A 14,744-nucleotide genomic window follows, 5' to 3' on the forward strand; every position below is an offset into this window, starting at 1 on the left:
ATGGTTCTATGTCTTGCATCCTACTGGCCATGCATGCACTCTGGCACAGGACGGCTCTCCGGTGGAACCTTCGTTGACTGTGGTTCCAGCAAAGGGCTATTTTGTAGGACACCATCAGAATCTCTCTGGGCACTGTGATGAACTTGCACTGGTGCTCCATAGAGGAGAATCTGACACAGGGAAGGTCTTTTTGGCCACTACCATCAGTGGTCACAGTAGTGATGAACGCATCCACCTTGGGATAGAATGCACATTTTGGGCTCGAGAAGAGCTGATTCAGCACATCAACCTGCTCAAGCAGCAGGCAATTTGTTGGGCACTGAGGGCCTTCCTGTCCTCTCTTAACAATTGTTTGGTCCAGGGCTTGATAGACAATGTGCGTGATCTCATTGTGGTATGTGAACAAGCAGGGAGAAGTAGGGTCTCGTCCTCTGTAGAGAAAATCTGAGCTCTTGGCATTGACCTGTACACATGACATCTGGCTGGTCACCAAGCTTCTGGCCGGTTCTCTGAACACCAGGATCCACCGTCTGAATCAGAATTATCTTGCAGACCACAAGTGGCCTCCCCATCTGGAGGCAGACCAAAACATCTTTGTGGGGGGGGGGGGGGGGAGCAACCGAAAGGTAGACCTCTTTGCCAGTCGCAAGAACGCTCAATGCCCATGATTCTGTGCCCTCCAGTTTCAGTTGTAAAGAGCCTTAGAGGATGCATTTGATTTTTCTGATTCACTAGGCATTTCCCCCATACCTATAATTCCTTGGGTATTGATGAAGCAGTGCCAGGACTGGACCCAATCCATTGTAATCATTCTGGACTGGTCAAAGAGGGTGTGGTATGCAGACTGACTCTCCCTGTGCCCACATGTCTTAGAGCAGACCTCCTCTCCCCGTTGTAGGGACACAGGTTCTACACCTCAGTCAGAGCCTCCACCTTCATGCCTGGAGATTGAGGGAGGACCCATGAACTTCTTTGATTTGCAGTGAGATATGGTCAATTTTTTTTATTTTCAGATTGTCGCCATTCACAAAATATTTCTGCTCAGGAAGGTGGAACAGTTTTGTGGCTAGATGTGCAGGACAAAACGCAGAATCGCTAAAGACAACCTTTTGGATTTTTTGCCTTGTGCCTTCTTGTTAGCACAGCAAGTTAGTGCGGTAGGCAGTGTCTAAGGCTACATCACTGTCCTTTCAGCATGTACTTGTCTTTCTGACTAGCCTTGCTTGTTTGAAAGTCTTTATTGTGCTCAGATTTTTGAAGGGGCATACATATGTTTCACCCCACACTCTACACTCTTTTCTGCCCTATTTAGATATGAATTTCGTCTTGACTTTTTTTATGTGGAACCCTTTTACACACTTTCATGTTTGTAAGTTACATTTGTTGACTTTAAAAACAGTTCTTCCCGTGGTCATCAATGCGATAACGAACTATAAGTGCTGGGTGTTCACCCACCTTTCACCTGTTTTACCCAGAGAGACAGTCTTAAACAGATCTGTGACTGAGTTGAATGTCTGAAAAGTTTCAGCGCTCTGTCCATCATCTCCTTGTGATTGCTTTGTTCACCCTAAGTTGGCAGGGTATGCCCAGACGAGGGTCCCTTGATCCCTTTGCCACTGGATTCAAGCTAGCCTGGCTGATGAGGGGTGTTATCCCAAAACTGGTCCCAGCATGCTTGTTTGTGGTCCAGGGAAGAGCTGGCTTGGCAGTTCGGGCTCGACTGTTTCCATGAGGAACAGGGTCAAGGCTGATTTGCATATGGCTGGGTCTGAACTGGGGTGGCGAAGTGAGCTAAAGAATTATAATGGATTCAACCCAGATCTGTGGCTAGGAGTGAGTGTCTGAAAAATGTCAGCTCTCTGACCATCATCTCCTTGTGTTTGCTTTGTTTGCCCTAAGTTGGCAGTGTATGCCCAGATGTGGGTCCCTTGCTCACTTTGTCACTGGATTCAAGCTAGCCTGGATGATGAGGGTGTTACCCCAAAACCGGTCCCGGGATTCTTGTTTTCGGTCCAGGGAAGACCTGGCTTGGCAGTTTGGGCTGGACTGTTCCATGAGGAACAGAGTCAAAACTGATTTGCTTGTGTCTGGGTCTGAACTGGGGTGGCGAAGTGAGCTAAAGAACAATGATGGATTCAACCCAGATCTGTGACTGGGGTTGAGTGTCTGAAAAGTTTCAGCGCTCTGTCCATCATCTCCTTGTGTTTAGTCTTAAACACTAAACAGCTTTCCTGCCTAAGATGGTGACCCTGTGTCCCCTCTGGGGTAGTCTATTACTCTCGTCACTTTTTCCCCACCACCCCATACCACCAAGTAGTACATCGACTGGATCCTTGTAGAAAGTTGGCTATTACATCGATTGGATGAGTGAGGTTAGATTCAACGCTCACATTCAATCTGATGCTATCCATGTGTCTGCATTTAAGGGCTCTGAAAAAAGTGGTGGTGGAGCAGACTAGTGGTGCTAGGCGGCTCCAGTGACGCTAAGCCTGTGTTGCTTCCGGCACAAAGGTGGAGCTAATGCTACCTAGCAGTAGAGAAGAGTTATGCCAAAAGTTTCCTTGTGAAGTCTGGCACCTCGGGATATACAAAAGTTCGGGATTCTGCAAGTAGATTATCCACCAAAAAGATAGGCACTGAAGGTAAGTAACTTTTTCTTCCATCTCTTTCATCACTATTACTTCAAGTGTGGTCTAATCTCCTGGCTGTTCCTATTTCTATCTTTCAAGCTGACTATTTCAGGATTGAACTCAACACACACTAGAAGGCCGTTTTGTAATCTTAGTAACGTTTTGGAGTATCTAGGGTTGCTTCTGTGCTTGAAGCCTCTGTCCATTTTAGGTGTGACTTGTATGACATCTTATGATTCATGGCAAACATATAGCATTCTGTATTTTAATGCTTTCAGAGGAGTATTTTAGTTCCAGTTTTCTTTCTATTGTCTGTTTGGGTGTAGTATTTTAGGTCCAGTTTTCTTTCTATTGTCTGTTTGGTTGTGTCCTTCCACTTCCATTGGAATGTGTGAGGAACTATTTTTGCATCTGATATCAGTCTGCAAGCAGCTAGGTAGCAAGCCCCACAAAAGCATCTAACAAATGGATGCTACAGAAAAACAGAATCTTTTTTTCTGGAGCATCTATTTGTCAAATGCTTTTTTTCTACGTTTGATACCGAGCAAACAAGCATTAGGAAAGGGAATAGATTTGATGTTTCTACAGCGTGGTCAGGTCATAAAAACGTCAAGCCTATTGGCTTTGCAATTTCTTTTTCATAGTACTAACCCCACTACTGTGCTGTATTGCTTCCACCAATTGATTTGTGTTTACTCATAGTACACTGGTAACTTCAAAGATCTTATTGTAACCTAACAGCCATTGTTTCACTCCTTGGTTCTCTGTCCAGTGAGAACCAGGAACTTTCCTTTGCAAATCTAGTGAGTGCTGCTTATAGCTGTGCTCCTCCCTTTATCTCAAGCCATGGTTTTCAGTCCATCTTCATAGTTCTTCATTGGTACTTGTGTAGAAAGACAACTATTCTGAATACATGTCACCCTTTCAGAGTTATGCAGAGGAATAGCCCAGTGCTAACTATCACACTCACATGCATGATACCTCACAATGCAAGAATGTATGAATGTAAGTTCTCTCGCAAGCCTAACTAAAGGTAACGGAGATTCATGGAGGATCAGACGCAAGGATAGAGTCAGCAAGCGATCTGAGAGAGCCTCTTTGCTCCATTTTGTACAAATTTTTACAGATAAATTCAGACACAGAAATATCTATTCTACTGTCTGTATTTATTTGTAATCACAGAAAAAACTGAAAATAGGTATTCTTTTCATTGATCCTCAATGCTGTCAATAATAACTACCAGACCAACGTTTGCACAGTCTGGCCAGTGGGTGAGTGGGGGAAAAAAAGGGGAAGAGGTTTCCTAAAGAAGCCTTCAATATAATGTTGTGTATATGTCCTATAAGACAAGGAAGGACCGCAGCGACAGAACAGGACCGGGCATTGCACCCGTTACCGATATTGCTTGTATTGAAAGACCAAAATTATCTGCACATATGAGGAGCCCTATGGGACATTCCTGGAATATTTAGTCATGCAAAAGGAATAAAAATCGGGATTCTTGGAAGCCTTGCAAAAGCCCCAGGCTTGCTAGCCATCCAGGGGGCAAACCAATTGTTGGCTGCTTTTGAACTATTCCAAGGCTGCCTCAGAATCAACTATATTTGAACTACTGTAAGACTGCAACAGAATCATGTGAAAATAACAAGAAGGCACACCGTAAGACAGTGCCTTAGATATGTTGCAAGAAGAACTCTTATGCATTAATCGCAGCATGCGTTTTAATTATTGCATGATGCAATCTATAGTCAACTATGGGAAATACAAATATATGTATCATAAATGGCACAACATGTCAATATCATGCTTGTTAGTTCTTCAACATGTTCCATATGTTATAACTCCGCTATTTTAAATTATATTCCTCTTGCATTTTACTTTTGCATGAGTTGTGGGAATTGCACATTCGATATTATAAAAATAAAATTGGGATTGAAAGCGGTGGAGTTGGCCTAATCCTCAAGAGTGCACTACTTGTCTATATGTTGTTCCATTTGTCAGTATTCACCTTCTTAAGAATTACATGTGCTGAAAAAACTAGAAGTGTTGTTTCTGATTCATCTGTGATGCAAGTAGGGGATGCAAACAAGTAAGTGTTGCATCTTAGACCCTGACAGAACTGTACATTTAAGACCCAGAGTTTATACACAAGCCTGGATCATATCTTCATGGTTAGCTGTTTAGATTTAGTTGCATTAAACATTATGTATATGTGGCCAAATGAATGACACTAAGCCTGTAGGGGACAGCATTGCTTAAATCTTAAGTCAGCTTTGTTATTCGACCTCAGCTTTGGCAGGTCAGCTGGGTTGGGGTTGCCGCTGTCCATCAAATACAGTATATCTGGACTGTCTAGTGCTTGGAAGGAATGGGAGGAGTAGGAAGCTTACCCATGGTACTAGCTGAGTGGACAGCTAGCCTTCATTAAAAGAACATACCCGCTTATAGATAGGAGGATAGGCTGCCTGCCCTCCATTGGCTTGTATGGCCAGGTCGCCAGCTGACCACTTAATGGACTTTCCTGCAAAGAAGGAACGTTCTGGAAAAAGGGAAAGCCAACACACCCGTGAACGGGTGTTGTTTGGTGTTCGGTCTCTCACTGAACAACATATTAAACATGACTGTGGGAATAGGTTGGCCAGCTGACAATCGCCTCCAAGACCCAAGAGAATACACCTTATTGCGTGCAAAAGAGCCAGAAAAATGCATAGTTTCTTTCTTCCTAGCCATGGAAGAAATAAAAAATAGGCAGGTAGCACAACTACATATGCTCTGCACTTCAGTGCCCTCTTGCTGCGGGAGTTTTCCCCCAGGGTTCTTTGGAGTAGGTAACCTGGGGCATTACGGTCGGGGAAGGAGAACTCCGTAAATGCTGCAGATGGTGTAGCAGCTGGGGAGCTGCTGAGGTTTATAGGGCGTATATTGTGCTAAGTAATATGTCTCCAAAGATATAGTGTGCCATCTGTCACCTACTATTGCTCGTATCGCTGTCCATTTATTTCTTCTCTATGGTACTGAGGCACACTCAGCTCACACATACTACACTTGGGTGTGGGACACTATTCAGAGTTTCCCTGGTGGAACTATATTTCTTCTGGTTCCTTTTCCCCCAAAATATGCTGATCCCTAAGTGAGCCTTATATATTTTCTGAAGAAAGGTGGATACACCTTTTTACCCGGTGCCTAGCTACAGCAACCACCTGTTATATTAACAGAATTATACATTTTTGATGTTCATTTGTGGAGTAGTTGTAGGCTATAATTGCTGATCTAGGTCCACAGCCCGGCTTCTATCCTTCAACTCAGCGGGTGCTGCCAAGTTCAGCAAAGTATGGGCTGTGCTTGTAAAGAGAGGAAGGCCCCCCCTATTTCCTGACCTATCTCCTTAAATAAGAGTCATACGGTTACAATGAGACCCTTCTTCTAAGTCCTTTGCAGAGGCTGGGACTGAGCAGTTTTGCAAGCAGAGGGTGAGGAAAGATGTGTGGTCTACGTAAAGGTGGGGATGTTGACATTTCTCTTCTACCAAGCATGGTCCATACGCAAGGTCAGCGGGAGATAAAGTGGGCTCAGAAGCTTCACCACAAAGAATTCCATTGAAGGCAGTCACTTGATCTTCTCAAAGTATTAGATTTACTTAGTAAATCTAATTAACATTACAGTAGTAATGTGACTAGGAAAAGTAGTACCAATGATCACCAAAACAGTGAGCTCATAGCACATAAATTGCCAAAAGAAACAATATGCAAGCCACATCAGTAGAGCATCATCAAATAGTGTAATTGTTAGCCTGATCATGAGTGTGTTCTGCACGGCAAGATGAGTGTGCTCAGTGCCTGTAAGATGGGCTTCTCAGAAATTAGCTCAAATGTGCTCTACTAATGAGTGCTCTAAAATGTGCTCTACTAATGTGTGCTATCTACTACCTGCAATTACGGTGGTGGGGTATATGATGCTGCACCAACTACCTGTGTTTTTTATAGTTGATTCAAACAATGTTTCGTATGATACCTAGCGACCAATGCCCACCTCCCGAAACCTGCCACTGACTAAGGTTTCAAATACATCAAGAAAACACACTCCGGAAGCGTCACAAGTCTCCCATATGGCCGTATGAAAAGGCTGGCGATTAAGTGCGCAGTACACTCATGTCCCTGAAGAGGACAAGTTATTACGGATCAGTACACAGTGAAAAAACTTTTAAAGACTCAACAACCGAAATGTAAAAAAAATTAAATAGTGCCGATCGAACTAGGCCATCACTCTTAGGACATCCTTCGCAATGGCGTGAATATAAATTACTTGCCCTGAAGAAGCCCGCAAGGGTGAAACGCATTGGCTGCTGTGTATTTAATTGTGAATAAAAGAATCTACAGAATCAACTAGTTGAAAGACTGGCCTTTTCTGTCATCACCGTCCTCAATTATTTGTGGGATTTGAACCCGATGAACTTTTTCTCAATAACGAAAATGTGCTCTACTAATGTGTGCTCGAAAATGTGCTCTACCAGTGTGTGCTCGAAAATGTCCTCAACTAATGTGTGCTCGAAAATGTGTTCTGTTAATGTGTGCTCGAAAATATGCTCTACTAATGTGTGCTCGAAAATGTGCTCTACTAATGTGTGCTCGAAAATGTGCTCTACTAAATAAATTAAAGTCTTAGAGCGTTTTGAGCAATACGAACAATTCATATGTACAGACTAAAATAATTATGGCACATTTGACACATAGCATTCTGTCCGCATAAGAAAAGTTGCATGAAAATAAAAGTCTTTTCTCTTGCTTTCCATCCGGGCACCTGTATCTTTAAAATACAAGTACGATACAGTGTGATTTTCAGTGTGGGTGCTCATTACATTTATATAATGTTTCACCTGAAGGTTAACAATAACTTTGAAATATATTGCATGTATTCATTTATTTTCACAACAGATTCTTGCATATACTTCCGGTAGTAGATGAAGCACTGCATAAATATAACAATATGAGAACATTTGCACTTCTGCCAAAACATGCGGCAGACTTTGGCCTGGTAATGTCACATCCATGAGTCATGGAAAGATGCGACAGGCCAGCCATCCAGGCAGTTTAAACTAATTCACAATATGTTTCTGTTTACAGAGAAATAAACAAGTGCACATGTATTTATCCTGCTCGTTTTAAAGCCTACTGTGTTAGCAACTACAAAATAATGTTTCTAATTTGATAATCATCTTTCTCGTGGAGACTGCCCTCTCCTTTCACTCATGCCTGTTGCTGTAGCCGTTAAAGTCGGGGTGAGCACAACATGAGTGACATCCACAACAGCTCAAATGCTCTTTGGGAGGCTGCTAGAGCCAGGGGGTAGATTGCACTCCCTCGCGCTCCAGGGAAACACAACTGTTTACATTCTGCCCACAAAGGTTGGAATTTAGTAATAGCTTTGTAGTGCTCCACAAGGGGTAGTACCAGTCATTAAACAACCTTGCCTTTTTTATTGCCATTCACATTTTTCCCATAACTCTGTGGCAAGGCTTTATTGACCAGTAAAGCCCTGTGCGACAGAGTTTCAGCTTCTATTTGGTTGATTTTTTTTTCTTAGTTTGTTGCATACATTTTCTAGTTCCATTTACGATATAGCATACATCTAAAAATGCTTTTATGTAAATATTGTATTTACTCCTGCATTACAGATGTTGTGATAACTGAATTCTGGACTGATATTGACTCGATTATCATTGATTCGGAACTGATGAGTGGAGCTCACCCACTGCCGGCTGCCCCGGGACTCACACAGTATCAACAGAGTGTCGCTAAACTTGCCATATCAGCAATATCATTGATGGCTATCCCTGACCCCTCAAGTTATCGTCCATCTTCAACTGCTTCTTCGAGGAATGCCCACCAGTTGTTATCGCGTCTGTTGAATTCAGAGTCCCATGAAGTGCGTTTGCTGATTTTAGAAGCTGTTCTCATGTGGATGGAGCACGTTGACCCTAAGCAGAATGCAGTGGAAATCACACCTCTCTCAGGCTTATTGCATTTTTTTGATGAAATCTTCCTGAAGTTGGCATTTGAAGAAAAGCACCCAGATTGTTTCTGCAAGGTAAGGCAGTCAGCGATGAGATGCTTGTTTGGTGTGGACCAATGGACTTGTTGAGGTGGATGACAACCATAGGATGTCAAAGGCTAGTGTGTCAATGTATTTTAACATGCAGGTATATGACTATCAAAAGATTTACACCACTCTTGTATGAGAGATGTTTTCTTTCTAATTTCCACATGTGTAATTGTTTAGCTAGAAAATTAACCTTGTAATAAGGCCGGTATTTTCACAAATGAAGTATGAGCAGACCAGGACTCACTAGTGAGTCAAGTAATGTCCCTCCCACCTTCATGCAAGTGAATGGCTAAATGTATAAAGGTCAATCTACATTTTTAAAGCTAGTGTCTTCTGCCTGAGTTTCCTGAGCCACCTTGGCCATTATCCCTTAACCTCAAAGTTTGCTTTGCTGTCTCAGATCACCAGATCGTTGGGTGAATGAGAAGCGGGGAGGTTGCCTACGGATTATAATGTTCCCAGGGACTTCCCATCATTGAAGTACAAATATTGTGTCCACAAAGGAGGGGAGAGGAGTTGGCCTAGCGGCTAGGGTGGTCGACCTCGAATCTGGGTAACTGGGTTCGAGTCTCGGCAATGACGCTGAACATCCTGTGATTCTTGGCAAATCACTTAATCTCCCCGTGCCTAGCAAAAATGAATGTGTGTCCACATGTAATGCAACTGGTGCTATGTGAAGCGCTCTGATACCTGAATCGGGTCAAATTCGCGCTATATAAAACACTGTGTAAAAAAAAAAAAAAATGACCTCTTAGGCAAACAGAACAGTAATGCTCTTGATGGCAAGTTGCCTGCTACTCTGTATATGTCTTCCACCTTCGCTAAGCTAACTCAGTGGACTGTTGTTCCTTCATCGCTTTGGATCTATTGGTTCGGATCCAATCCTAATTTCTAGTTGAATGATGTAGTAAATAAAAGCTTTATTAAATGTCCACTCCTGTCACTATCTCCATCAACCTAGGGGAGAGATAGTGTTAATAAAGGGCGACCTGAAAATGAATGCTACAACAACAGAATATATGATCCTTGTAATAGAGTGATGATACAAAGTCCGTTCTATTGTGAGGCGTTTATGGCTTCTTCCTGGTATACTTCATTGCAAGTGTCCATACTTGAGGAAAGGTTTTCCTAAAAAAGGATGCTGGACTCACCCACGTGAAGTGGCATGATTCATCATAATATCCCCTCCTCACTGTGGGAGGATGCCAACAGTGGGCGTACTTCGAGCTCTTGGTTGTTTTTTTAGGTCTGCTGTTAGACAAGTCATTTTGATTAAAATATACTTAGTTAGAGGGGCTTTCAGCCAGCCGTTTGCATCCATTGGTCTCTTCAACTGTCATTCACATTTTGATTTTTCCCACCACGTAATACAAAAGGCTTAATGGAGTCAGCCCATTTGAGGCATTGGTTTCTTTCTCCGACTGGCTGCATTTTGCCCATGCAAAATACCATAAAACTCTATTACTAAAACATTGAAGGATGCCAGCTTGTGCCTCTGCATGCGCGGATAGCCACTTTAAAAAAAAATTTGTAATGAAGTTTTACTAAAATATTTTTTAAAAACTTTGCCAAAGCCAAGAGGGTGGCGTCCTAAGTGAGATCTATTGGCTAGATCAGTGGTAGTTTTGGGAGGTAGCAACCTATTCTTGATGTTTTCAAGACCATCCTACTTTGTATGGGCGAGTGTCCAGTGTTCTTGTGTGTGTTTTTTGTTTTTTGTTTTAAGGACTGCGTCAAATATTCATTAGTAGGTCGTATGGATATACCTCTTCCAAAATTAACCTTTTCATGCGAGAATCTAAACTGCCACCTAGAGGTTTCCATTAAAAGCGAACACTTGCCCCATTAGGATTATGATTGTGGTTTCACAGGTTAGTCTGCTCATCAGCTCTCAACTCAATTTTCAGGTGCTCGGAATTCTTTTTCACATGGACACAAAAAAGCTACTTCCTAGCCCTGCGCACTGCAAAGAAAAGGATAACAAAGAGTTATTGAAATGGATTATGAGTATTGCAGACTCTTCGTATTACAGGTACTGCATTCTTTTTTCAATTCTTTATGACCACCTGAATAAATCCACTCGACTTCGAAAATTTGGAAAGCTACTTTTGAGTTTATTTTTCAATTGAATCAATGCAGTAATGCTCTTAATTGCTTCCCAAACATATTCATGTTTTCTTAAAGTGTTCATTTAATTTGCAAGTTATGTTGCATTTTACTTGCATTATTTTACTTTCTAGTTTTGGTTTGCTGTTAACATTTCCATAAAATTGGTCTTCAATGGAAGTGAGCTATGTGGAATTGTAGAGTGGCTGTCTGATTCTGGGTCTTGTCATGGTGCTAATGTTTCATCTCTTCATCGTGTATCATTCTACCTTAGACTGGTGATAATTAAACAATGAGAGGGCTCTGAAATATTCTTTAGGACTTCCCTGTGAATTCTACATCCAAATCACAAAAATCTGTAACTCATGGGATCTTGGCTAGTCAATATAGCATCAGCACTGAATCGGAGGAAGCTCAAGCGGAATGTCTTACAAATCATTGTTAATGAGAAGACGAGAACCTGACCCAACTCTGCTTAGATCTTTAGAATTTAGAGATTTAAATTTCGAGTTTTTGCGTATGAAGTGTGTCATTCTGACGGCTATAAAGAATGTTTCAAAATCTCTTTACAGTTTTGAACATTCAAGAATGGATTTTTTTCACCTGTTTTCCTTGTGGGCAGGGAGTGAGGCAGGGCATCGTCCATCGTCATGAGCCTCCCTGTGGTATCTGTATAGGGCACCTGAGCTGCCTCTGAGTGCATTGGCTAACTGTGTGACATCCAGTCACCAAACTCCAGAAAATTCAAACGGCAACATAAATAGTGAGTCATAAATTTGACAAAGAATCTATTAACCTATGAATTATATGCTGACATCTCTGCTCTACTTAAACTGCAAAAATTTGGCTGGTAGAGTGGATAAAAGTTGTTTGTTCTTCTGAAGCAAACTTCGGGAGTTTGTTTCAGAAATGGCTCTTAGAGAAATTGAACCAGATGGCCCGAAATGCTGCTACTTTTTTTATTTTAACCATTTTATTGGTTTGAAAAAAGAACAAGATATTTTGCTACATTAACCACATTATGTAGACTTGGAGAATCTGAAGCTGGTGGTACTCTGTGCTGAAAGAGCATGAGCTCGGTACTGTAGTTAACTTGTTCCTGTTGTAAAGAAACATTTATCTTTTTCATATTTATAAATGAACGTACTCAATGTTTTTTAAGATGCCTTAGTTAAGCCCTCTAAAGAACTTTGTTGCAATTAAAGCTGTTTGTTTTTGGAGATCTTCTGGTTAGATATGATACACAATACTTGCTTTTAAATTTACTGTAATTTCATGTGACCTCTGCCTTTATTTTCAGCGTGGAAATCCAAGGATTAGCTCTAAAGTTGTCCTCAAAGTTGGTCATCTATTTTACATCAAGCATCCAAGAGGTAATGCAATCCGTACAACTAAATATTTTCAGGTTAAAGGGCACATTTAACTTGACTGATGGAAATCACGACTTTGTTTCATATTCAATGTTCAAAAAGTGAAGCCGAAGTGAGTGATAATGGGAAAATTGTCATGAGCTACACTACACAAGGTCATCTGATGAATAAAGTTAAAAGTCACTGATCAAAATGTTTAGTAACATTCTCTTATTTAGTGCTATGAATTCCAACAATGTGTAGTTAAAATAAAGATGCATTTAACCCTAGCCGTTTTCATGAACTCTTATGCCCTTCATATTAAAGAACCCATCCATCCTCACATAGATGTCAGCAGCGTCGACTTTTAAAACTTTAACAGTCTCCCTCAGTTTGGATGGGCTAGGACATTTTCATAACTTGGAAAAGAGGCACCAGGGCACAGTTCTAAGATATTGATTGCAATGGGAGTTTTGTTCCAGAAGCAAAGTATTATTCTGTGTGCATATGGGGATTTTAAACGTAATAGCTCTGAATAATTAAGTTCTTGAATTTGTTTCAGTAGCTGAGTTGAACACATTATATGCTTTTCAGATTGATGGTTGTAATAGTGCAGGCATACTTTCGTATGTTTAATAGTTAATCATTATTTACGCATTTTTTCTGTTAAAGAATCTCAGGCCATATTGCTTTTGTTTTTCCTCTTATAATGAGTTTGTGCTGGGTATTTTTAGGTTTCTACTGCTGCTTGCAATATATAGTGTTGGAATGTGGTCACTCACAGAGGTTACGCTTTGAGTGGCTGTTCTTCAGCCCAATTAAGCAGCCTAGACCGTGAAGAGCTGCCGTATAATTGTGCTGGATACTTCTAACCGTAGATTCCTTACCTTTAGAATGTTTCCCAGGTGCCAGTATGGTTCTGGAAAGCTCTCAGCAGTGCCCCTGCGTGCCGCCAGGTGGAGCTCTGCAGCTTTGCACCAGGTCCATACCGAACTGAAAATGACAGAGTGGAGCTGTATATAAGCCCCAACCCACACACTGAAGTCCTTCCTTTCTTTCCGCTCCTTCTTAGGTGAATCAGGAGAGCCACTCTAACTTTCATTGTGCCCTCGATGACTTCTAAAAAAAAATGAGAAAACCAGTAGACTAGGGCACAATGTCCCCTCATAAAATTACAGGCTTCAAGCCATGCCATGACTGTAGGAAACAGATGTCAGTCACAGACCCACACAATGTGTATCTCTGGTGTTTGAGTTTGGGCCATGATTCAAACTTGTGTGACCAGTGCACACTTATGCTTCCTAAAGAGATCTGGAACTGGGAGGTGAAGATGTATGTCGCCTAGCACAGGGAAGAAATCAAAACATTTGCACTGGACCCGCTCCTGGTGGCGGGCGAGAGACTGGTCCCAGGAGTCTTCTAGTAAGTCAAAGTCTAAATCAAAGACAAAACACAAACAAGCGAGGCGAGACGCTTCCCCATCCCACCATTCGGTGTCCAAGTAGAGGGCGCAATACATTCCATTCTCCTCTGGGGTCCCCCAGTATGGAGCCAATCTCCCAATTGATCCAGATGTGCTCTGATTTCCCCAGGCCATCTGTGACACCGCAACAAGTGGAAGCCTTCAAGAAGGCCATGCAGCAGCTATTTGGTGCTTTACCAACTCCCTCAGGTGCGCCTCAAGGATCCACAGGGGCCTTCATTTGTTTTTCTGCCGCTAGATTCCCCTCCCTGCATGCTATCTGACCCCGTGGGATTCGTTTTGGGTCCAGTACCGACTGACACCTACACCCCTGCAACTCCTCGGCACCTGCGCTGATGTCTCTGGCGACCGTAGACCAGGTGATCCTGATTCCGATGTCCGACCCTGACTCTCAGCCTGATGTCACCCTAAGAAATAATGAAAGCACAGCCATTGTCATATAGCTTGGATGGGGTGGGGGGGGGTTCTGGCAAACATTATGCAAGCCAGCAAGGACCCAAGTCCTCCTTGAATTCTTCACCTGTGGCATCTGCCTCTAAGCTCTTTAGTTTGCCCTTAGGATCCAAACCGTAGGGGGGCAGGGTTCAATTTTTCCTCCCATTATGGCGAATCATTACATCCGACAAATGAGTCATTAAAATTGTGTAGCATGGTTATGCCATACCTTTTTTATCTGTTCTACCACATCGTCCTCCTCTGTCCTTTTGGAGGATCGCCTCTCCATTCTGTTGGAATAGGTGCTAGTGTACTGCTGTACAGGAGCTATTGAGAGGGTCCCGGACTCTGAAAGAGAAGAGGGTTGCTACTTTCAATATTGTTTTCTGCCGAAAGAGGACAGAGACCATCTGCTTGTAATTGGCCATTGTCCTCTGACTGCCTTAATCAGAAAGGACACATTCAAGAATCTCACACTGACCCAGATTCTACCCACACTTGATCTTGGAGACTGGATGGTGTCCTTAAACCTGTAGGATGCACATTTTCACATACCGATCTTGTGGTGCCACGTGTTATTTGAGGTTCAACGTCAGTAAGGATCATTTTCAGTTTGCAGCGCTCTATTTGGCCTCACCAGTG

General features: G+C 42.3%; 1 protein-coding gene across 6 annotated transcripts in view; it reads left to right on the forward strand.

Annotated features, from left to right (window-relative positions):
- THADA (THADA armadillo repeat containing) overlaps positions 1-14,744 on the forward strand; it is a 1,526,823-nt gene that overhangs the window by 1,375,785 nt on the left and 136,294 nt on the right. For all 6 annotated transcript variants that reach the window (XM_085612787.1, XM_085612792.1, XM_085612789.1 and 3 more), the window contains 3 exons: positions 8,302-8,714; positions 10,637-10,761; positions 12,136-12,208. In XM_085612787.1, coding sequence (XP_085468913.1) covers positions 8,302-8,714; positions 10,637-10,761; positions 12,136-12,208 — 611 coding nt within the window. The remainder of the gene's footprint in view (positions 1-8,301; positions 8,715-10,636; positions 10,762-12,135; positions 12,209-14,744) is intronic.

This window comes from Triturus cristatus, chromosome 6 (assembly GCF_964204655.1).
Source record: "Triturus cristatus chromosome 6, aTriCri1.1, whole genome shotgun sequence".
Taxonomy (NCBI): Eukaryota; Metazoa; Chordata; class Amphibia; order Caudata; family Salamandridae; genus Triturus; species Triturus cristatus.